We start from the raw sequence: 23,685 nt of genomic DNA on the forward strand, positions 1-23,685 counted from the left end.
TATCGATTAGTAGGGTCAGGTATCTTTGAACGTCAGTGTACGTACTGGCGTCGAGCATTACATCGCTAAGTTCGGTTCAAGTTTGTCGAGTATGGCGTAGTTCGATATTCACCGATGTTTTGTTCTGGAGAAGGAGCATGTTATCTTTGTTCCATCTTGTTATAATTAGTTATTTATGATACAAGTTCGTAAGGTTTTTTTGGGACGAGTGTAAAGTTTGTGAAACGAGGCGAAGCCGAGTTTCGCAAAGACACGAGCACCAAAAAGGTAATTTTACGAATGTGTATCATACAATGTTTTTTCTACGATAGCACAAATTTACATTAAATAAATATTTAAAATTAGAGATGTTATCACTATTTCACGGCCGTCTAAACTCAGACCTATTAATAAATAAATATCCATGGAATTAAAGCCTGTTTCATTCATCATCACGATTTCAAGGCCGTCTAAACCGAACATATGATCAACAAAGCGGTTAGGAAAAGTTGAATGCTACATCTTGTTGCAATGAGTACTACATGTGTAACTTCAGAATAATAAGGGCTAAAATGTAAATATAAATATTAAATTTGTTACTTATTTGTGTTGTGTGTAATACTGTATTTACGTAATACAAGAGCGAGGTAATGTATTAATTTCTTACTGAATGAAGTGTATATTTTGAATATTGCATTTTGTTTGGCAGTGCGTAAAATGAATAGCAGTGCGTGAAGTGATTACTTACATGTTTTACGCACTAGTATTTTAAAGGCTCACTTTACGCACTGATAACAGTGGGTAAAATGCAACTTTATGCACTACCGTAGAGAAAAATATTCGCTGTCCTCCACACCCATCCTCTTCACTTTTTAACTGCTTAAGGATTTTAGCACGGATCTTGCGATGAATTTTTCATGTGAAATAAGACGAAGTTTGTAATGCCTTGGTTGCGTCTCTCATGTTCGAACATTTCAAGACACTAGACACGATTTCGATTTTTAATCTTATCATTAGAGAAATTGTTAAGAAATTATTTATACTTTTGCAGTTTTTCAATAAAATGGATGGTTTTCTTGTGAATTAGACAAAAATATTAACGCGTGTCATTATTTCCTACCGTTAGGAAGTCTAGCAACTCTAATGAAATGTAGAGTTGAAGTGCTACTATTCAGGCCGAGCGAGTGTGTGTTTTTGTATGTGAGCTGCGGCGATGAGCTGTTGCCAATCTACGGAAATTTTCAGCCTAATTTTCTAATTAACCATACACTTAATTACAAAATGTGTAATAGATTTTTTTGTTCATTTTAATGCATTTTATTGCCATCTTCAATCTTCAGAGTTATATCACAGTCTAGTATATACAGTCACGAAGCTTAATACTTACTAAATATGCAAACGTAAACAGTTGAAATATGCATCCATAGATAGTTGCTCACCACCAGGATCGCTACTATCGCCTCATCACAGAGACTTTCCCAACAGACCATAAAATGTATTGTACTTTCGATATCGTGTTCTTTTGAAAAAATTAACACCTTCCTTCCACCATTTAAATATGAAATACATAAGGTTAATATATTATTTTCCTAAAATATATATTAGCCTATATTCTATAAACTCATCTTATTTATAGTACTACAAACGTCTCCTTGTCCCATATTATTTTTCAAATTATTGTATTTTAGCCATTTACAGTTATTACAACCGATAATGAACTTTTCACAAAAATGCGAAATACGGCACAGTCAATGCTTTTTCGATCTAGCCGTAATGTTTGTTCGGGTTTTCTATTTCTATGGAGCTCAGTGAAATATTATATTATAACTTTATTGCTTATCATTGCTAAGCTTTATTTAGTGTAATATGTTACAAGTTCCGTTTACTCTTGTTGCATAGTATGTTGCAGAAATAATTACAAAACTGTGTTATTTTAATGTAAAGAGAATTTTGCAGGTTAACATAATCTGTACGCGTCAATATTTCAAGTTCAGAATGGAAGCTATTTTGAGGTTTAATAAAAAAGAATTTATATTGGGATTTCAATTTAGCACATCTACCTTCCTTAAATTTTCATATGAATGGCAAGGCATTGGAGATCACTGAATTTAGACAGAAAGGGGCAACTGGTACAGTACACATAACCTATAATTTCAACATATCTAAATATCCGTGCGGTGCAACTGAAAATTATTGAATCGTGCATAAATGAATGTACAAGAATTTCGCAATATTTAATCGAAATAAAGGCAGGTATTACACATACGAACAACGTAATTTTCACACCATAAATAATATTACATCTTAACTCGCAAGTAAATTATGTCTGAAGTGTCTCATAATCATTGTTTTAAATTAAATGGAATTACACTACATTTTAGAGAAACATATGTTACTATTTATGCATTCCAACTAATTTATATGGTTGAAACGCCGCCCTTCGTGATCGGGTTAAGCGAGTTACATGGTCTGCCTTACGGCCTACTCACAGCGCTCCAAGCGGTTAGCAACTATCGCGAGATTTGCAAAAAATCACCCCAAGCTTCGTGATTGTATATAGTAGACTGTGGTTATATCACAGTCTAGTATATACAGTCACGAAGCTTGCTTGAGTTATGAGGGTACTAGAAACAATAGAGTGTATTTACTTACTTACTGGCTTTTAAGGAACCCGGAGGTTCATTGCCGCCTTCACATAAGCCCGCCATTGCTCCCTATCCTGATCAAGATTAATCCAGTCTCTATCATCATATCCATTTTAATATTATCTTCCCATCTACGTCTCGGTCTTCCCAAAGGTCTTTTTCCCTCCGGCCTCCCAACTAACACTCTAAATTAATTTCTGGATTCGCCCATATGTCCTACATGGCCTGCCCATCTCAAACGTCTGGATATAAGTTCCTAATTATGTCAGGTGAAGAATACAATGCGTGCAGTTCTGTGTTATGTAACTTTCTCCATTCTCCTGTAACTTCATCCCTCTTAGCCCCAAATATTTTTCTAAGCATCTTATTCTCAAACACTCTTAACGTATGTTCCTCTCTCAAAGTGAGAGTCCAAGTTCCACAACCATAAAGAACAACCGGTAATATAACTGTTTTACAAAATCTAACTTTTAGATTTTTTGACAACTGACTGGAGGATAAAAGCTTCTCAACCGAATAATAACAGGCATTTCCCATATTTATTCTATGTTGAATTTCCTCCCGAGTATCATTTATATTTGTGACTGTTGCTCCCAGGTATTTGAATTTTTCCACCTCTTCAAAGGATACATTTCCAATTTTTATATTTCCATTTCGTATAATATTCTCGTCACGAGACATAATCATATACTTTGTCTTTTCGGGATTTACCTCCAAACCTATTTCTTTACTTGCTTCAAGTATTGCATTGTCTGTAATGAGGCGATAGTAGCGATCCTAGTGGTTAGCAACTATCTATGGATGCATATTTACTACATATTGAGCTTCGTGACTATATACTAGACTGTGGTTATATCACCTACACTCTCTATAAACCGGCTTCTCACCATGTGACCACTGATCTTACAGACATTGTGTTGACTTTAGGGTTGTTAACAGATTATGTGAAATAGATGCGATGACAGTGTTTTATGTTACAGCTCTTGCTATGGCAGAAGCCGCTAGCTTGGAACTTCATGTCTTGTGTTTACTCACACTTGTACTGGAAGACTAGCTTGCTGCAGCAGCAGGCTGTGATCAGCTTGTGTTCGTGACAGGAATTGGCGTGCAGGAAGGAGCAATCCGCGTAATGACATTGGTATGGCAAGTCTGCAACAACCGAAAACATCACTTATTACCATTTTAATTATTAAGAAACAACACATTAATGACCGGCTTCTCCAATATTGTTACAACATTTAACGACTGTAAATTCTAAATTCTAACTTGGCATAGAAGACGTTTAACAACAACTTACACAACAAAACTAAAAATACCAAACTTACAAAATAATTAGACTATTAGAAGAAAATGTTGATACAACATGATATTAGAAAAATGTTTAAAAAACAGATTAGTAACTTACTTAGAGAAAAATGAAATTCTGTCCAAACATCAGTATGGCTTCAGAAATAAATTATCTACGGATGACGCAATTATTGAAGTCACTGGTAAAATTATGCAGGAGTTGGATAACGGTTCTAAATGTTTAGGGATTTTCTTAGATTTAAGGAAAGCTTTTAACATGGTTAACCATCGTTTACTTCTGGACAAATTATTTGATATAGGAGTCAGGGGTATTGCGCATAAGTTATTTCAATCATACTTAAACAAAATAACTCAGGTAACCAAAATTGATGATAATATCAGTGAAAATGTAAATATTGATATAGGTGTCCCACAGGGAACAATTTTAGGTCCTATTCTATTTTTAATATATATTAATGAGTTATTAAACATTGATTTGAAAGTACATAATGGCTCCTGTTATTCTTACGCTGATGATACGGTGGTGATTTTCAGTGGTTTAACTTGGGAGGACACTTATAAACATGCCAATGTAGGTATAAATTTGATCAAAAACTGGCTTGATGCAAATTTGCTATCTCTAAATATAACTAAAACTACTTTGGTGCCATTTTCTTTAACAGTCTCTAGATTGAACAAATTGAAATCACTTTCTCATTTAAAATTAATAATCCACAACTCATTTTGTAAACTCTCTACAACCTGTAAATGCCCTTGCCTGAAAGAATCTGTAGATGTGAAATACCTGGGAATTATTGTTGATCAGCACTTGAAATGGGATAGACAAATCACCTTTTTATGTAACAGGATACATAAAACAATTTACAAATTTGTAAACCTTCACCATTACTTGCCTACTCATGTATTACGTTTGGTTTATTTGGCTATAGTTGAATCTGTTATCCAATATGGTATAACTAGATGGGGAGGCATTACAAAAACTGCTCTTTTTCCTCTAATTATGTTGCAAAAACGTATAATCAAAATTTGTTTGAAAAGGCGACTGGATTATCCACCAAATTTGATCCATTCCGAATTGAATGTTTTTAGAATTGACCAAATTTATAAATACTCTTTAATGAAATTCTATCATAAAAATAGAATGAAATTTGTAGCTCAGCCACATGCACATAATACAAGACGAAATGAAATTCTTAAATTAGTTGAACCTAAATATTTCACATCTGCTGCTTTACTACAAAATACAAATTATGATCCACGTCTATATAATTCGATAATAAAATTTCATCCAGAATTGACTACTTTAAGCAATGAAATTTTCAGATCCAGAATTAAAAAAATTTATATGACAGACTTTCCTGTATATATATATATATATATATATATATATATATATATATATATATATATATATAATGTACCATGTATTGTAAAACAAAATTATTTCTATCCTAAGTGTATTTTTCTATTTTATCTTGGTTACTATATCAACATGACCTGCACTAATTATACTACTAATAATAATAATTTAATATTAATCCATCAATCTCAACATCGTCTCTTTTTTTCACTCAGTTTTTACTAGTATTATTATTTACTAATTTTATTATCATCTTTATGTGAGCTTTTTTATTAAGTATTTTGTCTACAAAGTATGTATATCTAAGTAACGGAACTGTCCCCGAACACGAGCTTTGCTCTTTCGGGGTATTTTAATGTAACGTTTGTATGTACATGTTATTATTAAATAAAATCTAAAACATATAACCATAGGTAGGAAGTTCGTAACAAAACAAGTAGAAGTCAGTTTACAGTGAGGAGTATAGATGTCACCCGCGCCTCGCCCTGCTACAGACGATACCCAGTATGTTCACATAAACAACGCATAGTGGCATTCTACGGAGCCGTGCAGAGTCGGGAATAGTTTGAAGAATATTATCAATTTATATTAATATTTTAGGTTCTGAACAAAATGAGCTATTCTGTTATTATTGTATTATTTACGTAATGTTAATATTATGCATGATTCCAAAAAAGTAAACTCATCTGTTATTTTGCAAACAGGAGTGTGTAACACGTTAATTTTTTCCCGGCTTATTCTTCGTTACTGCTGTGCATTCGGTTGCGTTACAGTCCAAGTTCAAGACCGGAATTACGATACGAACTTCCTAGCTGTCATTACAATAGAAACGAAACATTTTCTTGAAAACAATAATGGATTTAATATTATGTGTCACATACGAGATACACTATTGGATTCACAAAGTAGTTGTTCACTTGTTTATAGTAAGATACGAGCCGTTCAGAGCAGAAGTGATGTAAGTCAAAATTGGGTAATGAGGTTTAAAGTATTTATTTTATTTTATTGGGTTATTTTACGACGCTGTATCAACATCTAGGTTATTTAGCGTCTGAATAATATGAAGGTGATAATGCCGGTGAAATGAGTCCGGGGTCCAGCACCGAAAGTTACCCAGCATTTGCTCGTATTGGGTTGAGGGAAAACCCCGAAAAAAACCTCAACCAGGTAACTTGCCCCGACCGGGATTCGAACCCGGGCCACCTGGTTTCGCGGCCAGACGCGCTGACCGTTACTCCACAGGTGTGGACGGTTTAAAGTAAAAAATTCTGTAAAATACAGTGGAAAGTAGTAATTAATTCGTGCTATCCACTGACTACTAATAGTTTAAATAAATTGAATATTAATTGCTACTTTGTGCTATATTTTGCAGAATGTTTACTTTGACCCTCATTACCCATTTTTGACTTACACCACTTCTGCTCTCAACGGCTCATATACTGTATCATATTTCAGATTTTCTCTAGTAACGTCTTGTGACGTAGAACGAATGTTCTTTCTGAACATAAAAGGAGTATTTCTTTTGACAGAATTAAAATGTTCATTGTTATTTGTTATAATGAGGCTAGAATCATAAGTGTATACCTTGTATGTTATTTTTATACAGGGACATCATTTTATTTTTACTTCAATTTTTATTGTACATGAGTTTTTGAATGTACTTCACTCCCACCCCTTCTACTAAGGAAGTTCCAACTCCACACAGAACCAAGACCGCAGATAGTAAGCAGTACTGAGTTACTGGGTATAGTACGTTCCAGAAATATGTTCGCGTTTTCCAGTGACGAAAGAGCTTTCAATATTGAATTATATTTTCGCACAGGTACTGTCCGTTTGCCTACGTCACATCCCGATTTCCCCCACCTGCTTCTGCTCGCCCCTCTGTAAAAACTGGGCTGTCTTAGCTCTTTTCTGAAAACATTAATTTCTCTTAGGAATTGGACGTTTACGTAATATTATACAGCTGTTTAATTTAACTTAAATAAAAGGGCCTCGTTAAGTAATTAACTGTCACGTGATTTCCTCCCTTTCTACAATCCTGCGGCATAACCACTTGGACGGACAGTAGATAGTATGTCTGAGTAATTTTATATTTTCGGATCGGGCAGAAGTGAAGATTGAATTCACAGTACGTAGAGTAGGTACAGAATTATTTCAACATGAGTTACTAGTACGAAGGACGAAACTGGCAATTGGAATTAGATGCAATAGTCTATAGTGCGATAATATGCACAAAAGAACTGAAGCCTGTATCGAAATGAACGGCCACCATTTTCAAAATTGTGTTTAAATATTCATATTATGATTATTTTTCAATTTAAATTCTTTCTCTATATTGTATGCTAATGTGCTGTAGACAGTATAATATACACTGCACAATGAATACGTTCGCATGGATAACTCACTTCGTGAGTAAAAACACTTATTCTTAATACAGTACTGTACTTTGAATCGACATTTCCCTTATATCTGACACAAAAATTATGGACAGAGTGTAAAGTAATAGTCTAAAGTTATGTAGTGTGTGTAAATTTCTAAGTGCTAAATAAAGCAAAAGTTTTTTATTGAAGTAAGATGAATTTATTTCACAATAACAAAATATTAGACACGCAAGTGCCCAGTGGCAACTAAAGTTGCCAGCCTAAAATTACATAAAATTATAGTGATTAGGGTTCTTCCAGGATCACATAACAGAAATATGACGCCAAAATCTCACACAGGGAATTACGGGCATTAATGGGTTAAAGAAAAACCTAATGAAAATTATCAAACTCAAAATCGCGATATTTCCTAGTTTACGTAAATGGATGAACTACTTTTCTTCCATCCTATACCTAGTAGAGTGATTTGTGTTTTACGCCAGTATCATCGAACTCCAGTCTTGAAGGGGGGAGCAAGCGGTGTTTCCGGTTCTCTAAAGGTATAGACAGGTTAATATTAAAAATGTTAGTAAAAATAAAATTATGTCCCTGTACGTATGGGTAAATTATTTTAGTTTGGCGACACTGACTGTTACCTTCGATGTCTATTCATAGAGATAATAAGTAAAGAAATCACACTTACACGAACAAGTTATCGATCATGATCGATTAGTAGGGATCAGAAAATTGTAGGTCAGATATCTTTTAACGCCAGTGTACATCATATGTATAAGCCTTTTGTATGCAGCCTAGAAAAGGGAAGTTTTGTTATTTTGGTGCACAGTTAGCAATTTAATTTATGTACGATTTTTTTTAAATAATTATAATTCACGAAATGTGTGTTTATTTATTGGAATATTTACAGGCTGTCCCATTTATCTTGTGCACCTATTATAACTTTTTTGTTTGGATAGGTATTGGAATTTTTGTTTTTGAGCGTTATGTTAGAACGAGGGGCTAACATGAGTGTGGAGGTTGGGTGCATGTAACTACATTATGGTACAAGATACACGTGATGTCATCAATTTTTCAAAGAGCACTACATACTTTAATCATGTTACATTGATTAAGACGAGTTCAAAAATGTATCACAATGTCACCTTCCTAATCAATAACAACAAAACGAAACAAAAACGTACTTCCAATGTGATAATATTATGCCTTGAGAGTCACAGAAGATGTTTCAAATGGTGACCGTTCACATTAATGCACATTCGAAGGCGTTCCCCGAAATACCGTATGACTGCCCGGCATGTTGCTGGCTGAATGAACACACAAGCCTGTCGAATGCGTTGCTGCATGACGTCTGGTGTTGTCAGAATGTTCTGGTACACCCTGTCCTTTACAGTTCCTCACAGGAAGAAGTCGAGTGACGACAGGTCCGGAGAACGTGCAGGCCACTGTACTTGGATTGTGGCGTCGACAGTTGTTGTGGTTTGTTTACGTGTTAGCAAACACATAACACACGACGTGTACGGACGTCAGTCGTCTTTCGTTTTGTGTAAGTTGATGCACAAGATGAATGGGTACCAAAACAAACGCTAGATTCTGATTGCATTCATTTTGCATTTTGTTGTTGTTATTGATTGGGAAGGTGACATTGTGATACATTTTTGAATTCGCCTTAATGTGTGTAGTCAATGTAACATGATTAAAGTATGTAGTGCTATTTGAAAGATTGATGACGTCACGTGCATCTTGTAAGTACCATAATGTAGTTACATGCACCAAATCTCCACACTCATGTTAGCCCCTCGTTCTAACATAACTCTCAGAAACAAAAATTCCTATACCTGTCCAAACAAAAAAGTTATATGTGCACGAGATAAATGGGACAACCTGTATAATTCAAAACATAAATAAAACATTATGTATAGAGTTTCCGATAAGCAAGTTATAATCTTAAGTATATTGAATAAATTAAACAGTCTGTGCTTATCTAGTATTTTTTTAACGTTTTCAGTACGTGTGTACCATTTTCAAATGTGTACTCGATAAGCACAGACTGTTTAATTTATTCAATATACTTAAGATTACAAATAAAACAGTATTGTTGTAGAGCTCCATAAAAGGTGTAATGACCTAATAAGAAAATATGTGTCGTTTTTCTTTTGGGAATATTATTTATATTTTTCATATCATGTAACAAATTTTCCATTTACTATCAACAAGTGCACCATTAATTTAAATCCTTATTTTATTTTTGTTCGCAGAAACTTCAGGCTATAGATACATCGTTACCAATGTGATCGGCACTGAAGTCTCGCATCGAACTTACCGTGAGAGGTCAGACAGCAGCACGCGTCATGAAGCAGCTTGTCGCTGCAGTAGCTGAACACAGAGTAGTCGCACTTGGGGCAGTCGTACCGCTTGTACCCGGCTGCGAAGAAAACACATTTCAATTAGCAAACTGCCAAACACACAGGACGAACACTCCAGCAACGCATAACGCAATAGTTGAAGCACAACTAATATCACTGTAACTCAGTGATGTCAAAGCAAGCGCATTTTTCTGACCTTGACGTCGTGCGTGGGCATCAAGCGCTAAGTATGGAAAGAGGAAGGGTTGTGTATATGAATAAGCAGCCTGTTGGATTAAGAAAACAGTGGTGCACAAACTTCAGATGGAACGTGAAATTTTATGTCGTTATTTTTATATGGCTTCTTTCTGTTTGATATTATCTATATTGTCTGTAAAACAAAAGTACTAACACCAATTTCTTAATATTGCAGTTGTGTTTTAAATGTTAATAACATAATAAAGAGTTAAGAAGGAATATTCACGTAAATTCCATAGTAGTACAACTATACTGTACTAAATGGATGAAACACATCATTCATAAAGAAAGTGATATCCCAGAAAAAAGAGATTGAGTATGACATGGTAAGTTGGAATATATTGATATTGATGGTATCTTTAGCCTTATAAAAGTAATCAATAAACCAATCAAAACAATATTACAGTACAAAGCAAAGTTACCTAAGCGCTGTATATGATTTAAGTGTAACTAATATTCCATAATAAAACTCTTATCCCATTATGCTTTTAAGGTGATATTGGTGAGCAACTTCCTATCATCAGAATATTAAATTATTCTCTCGAAATGTGCTGAAAATATAGAGCTGATATTTTTACAACACATGGGCACGTATCTTTTGCTTATGATGTAACAGCAGTTGCTTTGTTAATTCATTTCCTTACAAACAATTTCCATGCGAATATTTTAAAAAATTTCAATACACTATCTTCAGTAATACGTATTTACGGTTTATTAGATTTACGAAAACATTCTGTAAGGCTACTGAATAAATAGGCCTATATTTGAAAATTTCACTTTTCTATAAAAAAAAGTTGAGAAAATATTTCTTTTGAATGAAAAAAATCAAACTTGTGAAAAATGAGCATTAAAATTAAAACTTACATTCTTATAATGCATTTATATTTCTCAGACAAATCTAAAAAAGTTAACATGGATAGAGTTTTAATAAGTTCTCTTCCCTTTATCCACTGAATCAGTGCTGGCCATCCCTGAATAGGTCTATAGCTCGACCAAGCGGTATATACTACTTCTTTCGTCTGCCTCTTTCCTTTTCGCTGTAAAGCGCTCAGACTCTCCAGAGCTCTAAAGCGCGCGCTTGCTCCTAAGGGCATCAATTGACATGACTGCTGAGTGTAACTCATGAACTGGGTTTCTATGTTTTGCTTACGCGAAGAAGGATGGCAAAATACAAGGGTGATTAAAAAAGTAAGGTAACAAGAGCTCTCACGGGTGAAATATTCCCTTTCTTGTTCGAATTTTTCAACAGGGCCGCAGCAGCAGACCACAGCTTTATCACACACCCATTAGATGGCGCATATGTTACGTTATACCCAAGGTCTTTAGATGTCGCTGTCGAACAGCTCTTAGTCAGTTCCTCTCATCCCATTTCACTAATGTCCGCCATCTTTGCGCCATCGGTTGCTGTTGTCAAGCAGAACGTTCTCCGAAAGTTATCGAAATATCTGTTTTAGAAACTTATTTTATGAAATATATAAACTTAAACACAAATTCCTTCCACAACCCAACCATAGCGCAATGTAAACAAACCTAAGAGTTGGCGCAAATAAGGCAACGTTCGAAGACCTGACTTATCGACGAACCTTGGTTATACCCTCGCAATATCAGTTGTAAGATGGCTGCGCGCACGGAAACATGTTGCCTAGTGTGATCCTGTTTTTGCGTCTGAAGAGCACCTCACCAGCAGAAATTCGTCCTAAACATGTTGATGTGTACGGTATGAAGCGGCGTGCTTTCGGTGGGAGGTACTGGACCATCATCCCTACAGCCCCGACCTTGTACCCAGTGCTTTCCATCTCTTCGGACCGTTGAAGAAGTACCTGGGTGGTAAGCGATTCAACACCGATACGGTCTTTCACCAAGCTCTCATGACATAGCTTCAGGGTCTTGATGCACAATTCTTCTATTCTTCTTGGTTGTAATAAGTGTTTCGACAAACATGATGACTATGCTGAAAAGTAATATGTACCAGTGCTCTACTACTGTGTATCAGTATATCTGCCTGTGAAATAAAGTTTATATAAAATTTGTTATGAAAGGGCCAATATCAGGCCTATCATTGCACGTAGAGGAGGTTTCAGAATTCAAATGAATAGCAAAATAGACTATTATACATCTATTTGTTCCTTTAAAAAAAGACAGAGTATAAGCACAAATGAACATTGTCAAAAATTAGTCCTCTATTTATACTAATAAGTTAATAAATCTGTAACCAAAATTTTTCTGGTAATTTTCGCTTTTTCAAAAATAATTGATGTCAACATGTATAACTAACCATCCTGAGATCAAAATTCGATTTTTTGACATTGTTGTTTGTATGTCTTTCTTTCTGTCAGGATGTTTATTACTTTTTCACGCGGCAATGGCTGAACCGATTTATATGAAAAATGGAATTTAAATTAAGTTTGTTCTAACTTAAATTTTAGGCTACAGCCTATGTCATTCAAAATACTTTATTTAAAAGGGGGGTTATAAGGAGGCCTCAAATAAATAAATCGAAATATCTCGCTTATTATTGATTTTTATGAAAAATATTACATAACAAAAGTTTCTTTAAGATGATTTCCGATAAATTTTATTCTATACAAAATTTTGATAGAACTGATATTTAACGAGATATAAGAGTTTTAAATAACAATGCGTTTTATTATCTCCACCTCAGACTAATAGGCTGTAATGAAATGCAAACAAATGACTTCAGCTATAAGGGGCGTTGCACAACAACAAACAGAAGCCAATCATTTAATACTATTTTATAGGGATATAATTGTATGATAGGAATATACAGGTGTTTCAAAAATACGGGGCATAATTTCAGGTATGTATTTCCCACATGTAGACAATCAAAATAGTTCATTACATCATGTGTCCGGAAATGCTTCATTTCCGAGTTATGCCCTTCACAACATTGAAATTCACCGGAACGTTTTTCTTTCCGCAGGTCGTTGTCATTACAGAAGATGTTCAAAATGTCTACCTCCTGCTTGAATACAGACCTCACATCGATGTCTCATTGACCTGCGAACACGATCCCAAACTCCAGGAGTATTGCGTATGTCCTCAGAACATGCCACAATTCGATTCCGAAGAGATTCCAAATCAGGCACCGGAGACGAATAACGTAGTTTCGTCCATTAAAAATGTCATGTTTGCCAAACCCGGAGATTGAACCCTGCTCCTTTGCAGGACAGTCTTACGTTCTAGTCGTGAGCCACGAAGACGGCTTGTCTTGCCAGTGTCTTTATTTCAGTTAGTTTATATATATATATATATATATATATATATATATATATATATATATATCTTAGTTATATAGAACACGAATTTCTCAGTTCTTCCTACATAGTGTACTTATTTTTATTTTGAAATTAAATATTTAATCAATGTCTTATGTTTTATTAATTACGGTAATGTGTTTGAATTAATTGTGTTTCAATAGAATAGAATAATATGCGTGGATTAAAATAGCTATGCAAATTCATACAGAATAATATGATACAATTTACTTGAACGCAATTTCAAATGTTTCTATCCTATCGTGAGACATAAATATTCAAGATCACAAAGATGACAGTGGCAACAGAGAAAATATTGAATATGAATAATGTGGGAAATTTCTATTAGGCCGTGATGGTTGGCATCTCTACTAATAGCTGAACAAGGAGGGAATGTAAGACTCCTGGATTTCCCAAGGAAGGAAGTAGTATTTTAAACACACCCCCAGTTTTTCTGCTGTCAATTTTTTATGACCTAACAGGACGTACTACCGGCCAGTTCTTGAACCCCCTCTGTCTGTCCCTGACGCTGTGTGTAGATCAGGAGTTTTAAGTTATAATGGGACTACAGTAGGAAAAACCTCGAACTAGAATTTTGTGGTTGTTTTAGTGTTTAAAACCATAGACAACTTAAATGCATGTGTATGAGGAGACTTTGAATCAGAACTTTGTGACTTTAGTGTTAAAATCTACTCGTACTACTGACTTTGTGTCCTTTTTGATTAGTGTGTTTAGAGAGATTGGCCATTTTATGTGTTTGAAGGTACTGTGAATCAAGATTTTCCGGCCATTACAGTGTTTAAGGTTTATACTATGAATTTCGTGTGTTCTTATTAGTTCGCGTGTTCAAACTGATTAACAATTTTTATGCATACCTTTGTCTGCGGGTAAATTGACATTTTGCCGAGATGTTACTGCTTTATGAACTCAAGTAAGTCAAATTTTAAACATTAACTTTTATGGTGCTTGTTTCAAATGCTGGGTCCACACCTGTGGAGTAACGGTGAGCGCGTCTGGCCGCGAAACCAGGTGGGCCCCGATCGGGGCAAGTTACCTGGTTGAGGTTTTTTCCGGGGTTTTCCCTCAACCCAATATGAGCAAATGCTGGGTAACTTTCGGTGCTGGACCCCGGACTCATTTCACCGGCATTATCACCTTCATTTCTTTCAGACGCTAAATAACCTGAAATGTTGATAAAGCGTCGTAAAATGACCTACTCAAATGCTGGTATTTTATTGTGCAATTTCATATGCCTTAATATTTAGTTTGCATATACTCTTAAGTTTTATTCACATAAGGACGGCAAATGCGATGAAACGATGAAAATATGCTGAAGAATGTATACGTAGGTGATTTGGAAAAGTCCAGACCCGGGGAACCAGATATATTATTACTTAGCTATTATTAAGAACTTTGATTCAGCAGCCACCCTAACTGCAATTTATCTTTAAACCTCTGCTACTACAATGATATTGTCTTCAAAATGAAGCGCTTAGATAAAAAAGTGGATATGTCATAGCGTTGTCATTTTGAGAAAAACATAAAAGCTTGACAGATTGTACATCACATATTCAGATTGTGTTATTCTTATTGAACATATAAGTTTATTTGGTAAATATCTATAAATACTGGTTCTGTCTTTTCGAGAAAAAACATTCCAAAAACCCCCGATTTTTGCCCCAAAAAATTAAACGCTCAGAAAAAAATGAGCGGAAAAGATTAAAATTTGAAATAAGTTAAAAAAAAATCTAAGAACTCCCAACTTCGCAAGTAAACACAAAAAACAAAAAAATTGCAAAAATAGAACACTTTAAATATAGACAACTTCAAAGTTATATTTCACTTTATAATAACGATCACCTTAATATTCCTAAGCTAATATAGCCTAACCTAATCAATGTCAACGACGAAACAGTTCAGTAAATAGCGAACTACGATCACTTACCTCACATTAATTAAGACGTGGGCACATTTCTCCCACTTCCAAGAAAAAAATAATGCATGTATTCATGATGATCTGTATACGCCCTCTTGAACATGAACTCTGCTAAATATCCAACATCCGTAAACGCAACCTCCACACAAACCACCATTACGAGACGTAGAACTACACGCTCCCTCCATCACCAGAACTAATGTCAGAGTGACAGACAAAATGAAAACAATAGAATGTCGAATTATTGTGTCGTCATCAAATATCGACTTACACGTGCGGCTCGCGATAGGATCTTGCGCGGACTTGGTTAATAGCAACCTAAACTAACCAAACCTAACCTTCGTATATGCAAGATGTGTAACCAGAGCACGAAGGGAACTGCTTGATTTGATCTGGAATGTACACGCGAAAATAAATTCACTTAAGAATCACGCCGGCACTGCATGAAAGGTAAGCGCATGCGCTACATTCAAGCGGTTCCTGCCCAGTTATAAACGTCAAACACAAAATGGATGGCTGACCTCCATTTCCAATCGGACGATATTCGTAAGGACGTATATGTAATAAATCTGAACTACGATTGCTTTACGCTTCCTTTTTCTGTTTCCAGATTAGGAGTAATAATCAGAAGGTTTTAAAATATTAATTTTATAAAAGAAACAAAACCAGTACTTATAGATAATTACCATAACGGATCACAGATTCATATATGCAAGGCATAATAAAAACCTAAACTAACTTAACCTAACCTGTCACAGATTCGCATATGCTAGGCATACTAAAAACGTAAACTAACCTAACCTAACCTAACCTAACCTAACCTAACCTAACCTAACCTAACCTAACCTAACCTAACCTAACCTAACCTAACCTAACCTGTTACAGATTCGTATATGCAAGACATACGGAAATCCTAAATTAACCTAACTAACCTTTCGCTGAATTCCGCACTGCAGAACTTAGAAAAATGTAAGTTGGAAGTTTGTGTCATTTTTTCATTACTATAAGCCAAAATAAATTCAGTTAACTTGCCTGTAAATAATCTGTTTCAATCTTAACAAAACTTGGACGCTAAACTGGAGAATTAGCTCGGTAGCTCTCAACCGTGCCATTACGGTTACGACCAAATAGAACTAAATACACAATTTAACCAACATAAGGGGAATGCCGTTGGCCTGTGGCGTCGTTAGAAGGAGAAATTTGTTTTTTTTTTTCCTCTCTCTACCTCCTTCGTTATGAACATTACTGAAAGATAGCACCACTGTTAGCGATAAGGTTATGTACGGTTTAATGACCAGGTATATTAGTCTAAATTAAACATACGGACAGTGATAACACTTATTAATAATTTGAAATGTAGCCTCGTTAGGATTATGTTGTTCTTTAAAAGTATTTTGAAATATATTCTCATTAGAATTATGTTCTTCCTTATCAATATCTTCAAATAAAATGGCAACGCGATCATAATAACGAGTTAACGCTTTGGCGAACATTAACGCCAAATTTACTTTCGTTCATTTCAATGATATTTCCTGAACCACACCTTTTTTCTTTTATTTCGTTGTGATAACCTACTAGGATAAGATCTTAGTACATTTGCATTTTCTTTCAGTGTATTCAAACACCGCTGTTATACTTCGTAAACCTTAGACTTGACTAGTGAAGTCAATTACTTAAAAATATAGTTGCGAATTTTACTATCACCATTTCGATTGTGTTTTGTTTCACACGGCTCGGTACGGTCCGGCGACAGCGTAGTCGTCGTTGCTCTATCGTGCGTATTATCCAGTTGTTCCGATAATTATGTTCTCGTCATGACAACGCCGATAAGATATAACAATCATACTTCTAAGTTCATTTCGATTTGAGTGTATTTATTGATAGCTCAGAAATGGCCGTCAAGCAATAAAAAGTTTGGGTTAAACTAGCGCTGAGTTTGTTCCTCCTAAACACCTTCAAAAGTTTAAAGCTGCTTCCTCAGTAATACCAACATAACTGTGGTGACATAACGAAAGTTTCACGCTAGTGCACACTCACGCTATGCATTACATATTATACGTGTCTGTGACTGGCGGAATTCCCCTTCCGAAATAATTGGAACAAACTCAGCGCTACTTTCACCAACGTTTGGTTTGTGTTTAATTTTGTCAATTTTATGATAGAATATGACTATCCAATGACCAGAGGTCCGTATGCTTCTAAGATCGTGAAGTTACTGTGGCCATGTTTTTCCTCGTAATGTGTGATAGTACTTGGCTTTCCCGCTAGTTGACATTCGATATTCGATGAAATAGGATCATATTATTGTTCACGGTTAACGATCATGGAGGAGGTAGGACCCAAAGTACGTGGTTTGTGCGACTGTTGTCAATGGAATGTTCTTGGGATTTTCAAAGGGGCCATTGTTGAATATTGAAAAACTGCGATCTTTTTTTGTTAAGGCATGGCGTGGCTATGGTATTATCCATTAAATGTGTTTGTTCAAATTGTAGAACTTTGTAATAATCGAATTTCGTAGGGTCGAGAATCAGTGAAAATTAGATACACAAATAAAAGTTTGTGTTATGTTTGTGAAAACTAAGTTTTTTTTTGTAGATATTATACATGTTAGCAATTTTTTTAAAATTTGGAGTTTGTAATATTTCATGTGGTTTTAAAAATGTAAAATGTGTTTTCCGCCATTTTTCAGTAATTTTCGTTTCTGAGAAACCATGAAATGTGGCCATTTTTAAATGAACAAAAACAAAAACAGGCTGTCATGACTGGCTACCGTTTTACCTCTAGAGTTGGTCTCTGTGATTTATTGAATTTGTTTAGCCTACAGTGACACTGAAGTACTCTTGGGGATAAGTTGGGATAATATGAAGCTTCTTAGCGGCAGCAAGCCGATGCAATCCGCAACATAGTATAAAAGATAGATCTACATAATACACTCAGGGACAAAAAAACCGGACACTTCTATATTTGCTTGTATTTTGTTGCCAATTATTTCAAAATGAAACAAAACCCATTTAAACAAAATAATGTTTCATTTAGCACCTTATACGACAACATTTGAAAAAAAAAAATCTCTGATGAGAAAATTTACAAAAAATTACAAAGGGCGTATAACTATGGCATCGTTTGGTCTAACTGTTTTTTTCATTTTATGGTGCCTTAAACATTAAAAACTCTTTTTAGTAACGGGTGTTACCCCCTCTGGCTTGAATAACTGCATCCATACGCCTTGGCATGCTCTCAATTTGGTTAGCAATTCTTCTTGAGGAATAAGTTCCCATTATTCGCCAAGTGCTCGCCTCAACTCTTGTAACGATTCTGGTCTCGGTCGTCTATTCTTAACACGCCGTCCCAGCATGGCCCACACGTGTTCAATTGGGTTCATGTCTGGACTCCTTGCTGGCCATGGAAGAACATGGATTCCCACTTCTTGGAGATAATCTCCGACAGCATGGGCAATATGCGGCCGTGCATTATCATGCATTAAAACAAAATTATCGCCTACAAATTGGCCAAATGGCACAACATGATCAGCCAAACATTCATTTATATACTTATCAGCTGTTAGTCTTCCATTTTCAACAAAAACCAACTCTGTACGAGCATCCGTACACACTCCTGCCCAAACCATCACTCCACCACCTCCATACGGCACATTTTCGGAAATGCAACACTGTGAAAATCGTTCTCCCCTCCTTCTCCAAACTCTTTCACGTCCATCAGGTGAGCACAGATTGAAACGGGACTCATCGGAGAACAGAACACAGCTCCACTGTCCATTTCTCCAATCCCTGTGATCATTTGCAAAACGCAGTCGTTCAACTCGATGCATCCGGAGAAGTCTGGGACCAGTTGCAGGTTTATTTGATACCAGTCCACTTGCTTTCAACCTCCTAACTGTTTTGGCCGAAATTGGGCGTCCATGCATGTTAACAAATTGCTGGGCTACACTAGTAGCTGGCAGGTTGCGCTCCCTAAGAACTCTCAACACCATATGCCTGTCTTCATTTGGATTTGTAGCTCTTGGACGACCCGAACCTGGTCTTCTGGTATATTGTAGGGTCTCTCTATACCGTTTTATGGCATCATGGGTTGTGCTTCTAGCCATATTCATAACATTTGCAATGTAACGTATACTGCGTCCATCATCGTAAAGGGCTACAGCTCGAGCCACATCTTCAGGTCGCATCTTGTTTTAAGACAAATGTTACAACCCCACTTAAACTCAGAAAATGTAAAAATAAAGAAATAACGATAATGAAGCACAAAATGGTTGAGATAAAATTGTTATAGCTGAGACTCCGAAAGCTAAATTGGAATATTTGGTTGTAATGGCTTGTTTATAAAACAAAAAACAACCAACAATGTAAACACGTCTCCATAACAACAGATGGCTACCATAATATTGTATGAGAAGATAATGTTTTGCAAAATACCAGCAAATATTAAAGTGTCCGGTTCTTTTTGTCCCGTTTCAATCTGTGCTCACCTGATGGACGTGAAAAAGTTTGGAGAAGGAGGGGAGAACGATTTTCACAGTGTTGCATTTAACAATGCGACATGCATAATGATCTTCGATTTATTTTATACACATCGTAAGTTCATGTCCTACAACATCCAAACCCATTAGATTACACAACCATCAACCACTTATACGTTGTACGCAATTATAGGGATTCTACCAGTTGTGACTCGCAAGGTACTACGTGACTGGAGTGCAGACGCGGTCAGTCAGCTGTTCGTAGCATTTACAGTTTGCACCTCGATGCACAGTTTTTCTGCATTATGCCAAGCCAATTCTTTGTTGGTACAGTACCAATACAATTTGCGTCTGATGTAATAAAAGCAAATATTTTCTTCGAAGTCTTCTTTTGCAGAGTTCACCAGTAATTATAGTAAGGAGTAGTTTGCAGTCTATGTTTATGATGCTAGTCCCTGCGGCAATCTTGGTAACAAGCAGTTACAATGACTTTGAGTGAACCAAGAGAGTTCATTTAGTTCCAACGTGAGAAACCGTTGAAATACTGTCTCTGATTTTGCTGAAATGGATACAGTAGAACTCCAATTTAGAGGAATACCTTGCAAACAGTTCGCCTGAGACGATGCACTTTGCGCAGCAAGACCCTCGCGCTCGTTCAGATGTTATTGTAATTACAGTAAAGAGGGACATAGGAAAACTATTAAAACGAACCTGTTTAATAATAATCCTTTATTTGTACCGGCAGAGTTAATGCCATAGGGTCTTCTCTTACACTCTACCAGGTCACAAAGTATACAAGCAGTTAAAATTTAACACAAAGTTAAAGAACAGAATACTAACATATTACAAAATAATAATAATAATAATAATAATAATAATAATAATAATAATAATAATAATAATAATAATAATAATAATAGCATAATAACATCGACACTAAACAACATGAAAATAATACCATAATAGAAAAAAAGAAAGTAAAATACATTGGAATATAGTGAAAGCAACTCATTTAGTATATATTATCACCGCGGCCTCATGCTTAACATGTCGGCATCGTACAATAACGTGCAGTGTGCTTTTAAAATATAATTTTGCCGACCGATTGTTGCTCTGTAGGTTTCACTCTAAGCGTCACGTTGTCACGTCTACTTCCTCGATAAGAATGAGCATTAGTTTGTTTTATTGTTAAATGTCTATGTTATTATTATTATTATTATTATTATTATTATTTCTTATACGAGTACGTTGACATTCTTAACTCTTAATAATAATTTTTAATCACATACCTTAATGTTCGTCCTCAGCACAAGACATTGCAACCTCGGCTTTAGTCCACGTGGATTAGGTGGCATTTATTGGTTGCAATATTGAAATTGAGGCGAGTGATTGGAGCGGCGACACAAGAAATTTAAAACAATAATACAATTAAATTTCAAAGACCTGCCGAATGTTATGCACGAGGCCGCTCAAAGACCTGCCAAATGTTAACCATGAGAGCGCGGCGATAGTACAAATGGTTAATATGGAAAATGTAAGGAAGATTATAACAAAATGGAATGTAATAAAATAATAAAAAAGAAAAGAAGTACGAAAATTAAATAAAATAAAAAGGCTATGATAATAAATTCATCGGCTGATAAAGAGAACAAAAAGGGGAAAGGAAGGAAAGAAATATATAGCCTATATTTTTACAAAACTATCTCTGAGAAAAGGGCTTATAACTGAAAGGCATCTGAATTGAAAAAGTGCAATTTTAATTTATTTTTGAAACTGGACAATATCCGACTATCTCTGACATGTTGTGGTAGAGAGTTCCAGAGATGAGCTGCAGAGACCGTGAAAGATGAAGAGTAGAAGGATGTTCTGTGTTTAGGAATGGAGAGTGTGATATGGTGTTGTGACCGAGTATCTATTTCGTGATATGAGGACAAAGTTTGAAAATGAGAAGCTAAGTAGCTAGGGTTAGAGGTTTGAAGAATATTGAAGAGTAAAGTGAGAGAGTGAATAGTTCTTCGCTCTTTGAGACGGGCCCAGGACAGCATATTTAGTGAAGGTGTGATACGATCAGATCTACGGACGTTGCAAATAAATCGAACACATGCATTATGAACACGCTGTAGTCTGTCTGTCAGTCTCATGTTAAGGTCATTGTAGAGTGTGTCACAGTAATCAAAATGAGGCATCAAGAGCGACTGCACTAAATTCTTCTTAAGAAGCAACGGAAGGAAAATTCGAATTCTTTTTAGTGCGTGAATTTTCATAAAAATTATGTTTCTCATTAATATGAACTTGTTTTATTATTATTATTATTATTATTATTATTATTATTATTATTATTATTATTATTATTATCATTATCATTATTATTATTATTATCATCATCATCATCATCATTGTAATAATTAGCATGTAGTTAAATATACAATACCAAAACAATCTATTCCTTTATAGGTGTCATAAGAAAAATTAAATTCCTTCTATGAATAAAATATACATCTCTTTAAACGGAATAAAATATAAACATAATAGGCTATTTTCGTAATTTCAACAAACAAATGAATAAATAACAAATATATTTCCATAAACATTTGTTAATTCACTTACTTCGTGACGAAATAATTATGAAATTAATTACATAATAATATCTGAAAATTAATCAGACATCTTACAGCCAGCTTATCTATTAATTGGATGTTAATTTATTCCAGCTTCTCTTTACATTCCAATCATTTGCAATGTTATCAATTGCATCTTTTACAGAGTATTTCTTTAAGAACTCACGGACATTTCCATTTGAATCCTCTCTTATCATGCACTGGTCCAATGACTGTATTAAGGAAATAGTGTTAGGTTGGATATGAATCTTCAAACAATGTTAATTATTATGCAAGTCTAATCTTTCAGGTAAGGCTCCCTGTAAAGCAGATTTGAATAATTTCAAGGGAAAAATTGTTCCGGGGCCGGGTATCGATACCGGGACCTCTATAAAGGGAAAAGTTGAGACGGTGTCGGGTGGAGTTCCCGGGTAGCTCAGTGGTAGAGCGCTGGTACGTTCAACCAGAGGTCCCGGGATAGATACCCGGCCCCGGAACAATTTTTCCCTTGATTTTATTCAAATCTGCTTTACAGGGAGCCTTACCTGAAAGATTAGATTTGCATAATATATACGTCACTGTGTACGTTAACAGAAAACCACAATTCCAAGTCACACAGAGACTGTGTGCACTCGTTGTGGGTCTCTGGCGTTTCGTCAGCCCACGCGAGTTGTGTGGATATAAAGGGAAAAGTTGAGACTGTGTCGGGTGGAGTTCCCGGGTAGCTCAGTGGTAGAGCGCTGGTACGTTCAACCAGAGGTCCCGGGATCGATACCCGGCCCCGGAACAATTTTTCCCTTGAAATTATTCAATGTTAACTATTATCATTCTTCAGGCAGACTTTAAAATATGACATGATATTGTCTCTTCTGACAAATTATTCTGATGTAAAAGTGAGTACATCTCAGGAATAAACACATCATGTAACTAATTTGTAAATATCTTTACACACATCTAAGTGTTCTTTTGTGAATAATAACATACTTAACTTGCAGGTAAATTATTAATATTCACATTCTTAAATGCCCTTGGATTTTTTATTTCCTGGGGAAGCTTGTGAGTACTACTGGCATTAGAGCACATCAGTAAAGTGACTCGTTCTTTCTCTTTTTTTGAATCCTGACGCCGAA

The 23,685-nt window shown here is 35.4% G+C and overlaps 1 protein-coding gene across 1 annotated transcript in view; it reads right to left on the bottom strand.

Annotated features, from left to right (window-relative positions):
* Positions 1 to 23,685, bottom strand: part of LOC138696595 (uncharacterized) — a 44,019-nt gene that overhangs the window by 2,117 nt on the left and 18,217 nt on the right. Inside the window, exons 2-3 of the mRNA XM_069821747.1 lie at positions 9,991 to 10,092; positions 3,660 to 3,773 (exon numbers count right to left, since the gene is read on the bottom strand). Of these exons, the coding sequence (XP_069677848.1) occupies positions 3,660 to 3,773; positions 9,991 to 10,092 (216 nt within the window). The remainder of the gene's footprint in view (positions 1 to 3,659; positions 3,774 to 9,990; positions 10,093 to 23,685) is intronic.

The sequence above is a fragment of the Periplaneta americana genome, chromosome 3 (assembly GCF_040183065.1).
Source record: "Periplaneta americana isolate PAMFEO1 chromosome 3, P.americana_PAMFEO1_priV1, whole genome shotgun sequence".
Lineage (NCBI taxonomy): Eukaryota > Metazoa > Arthropoda > Insecta > Blattodea > Blattidae > Periplaneta > Periplaneta americana.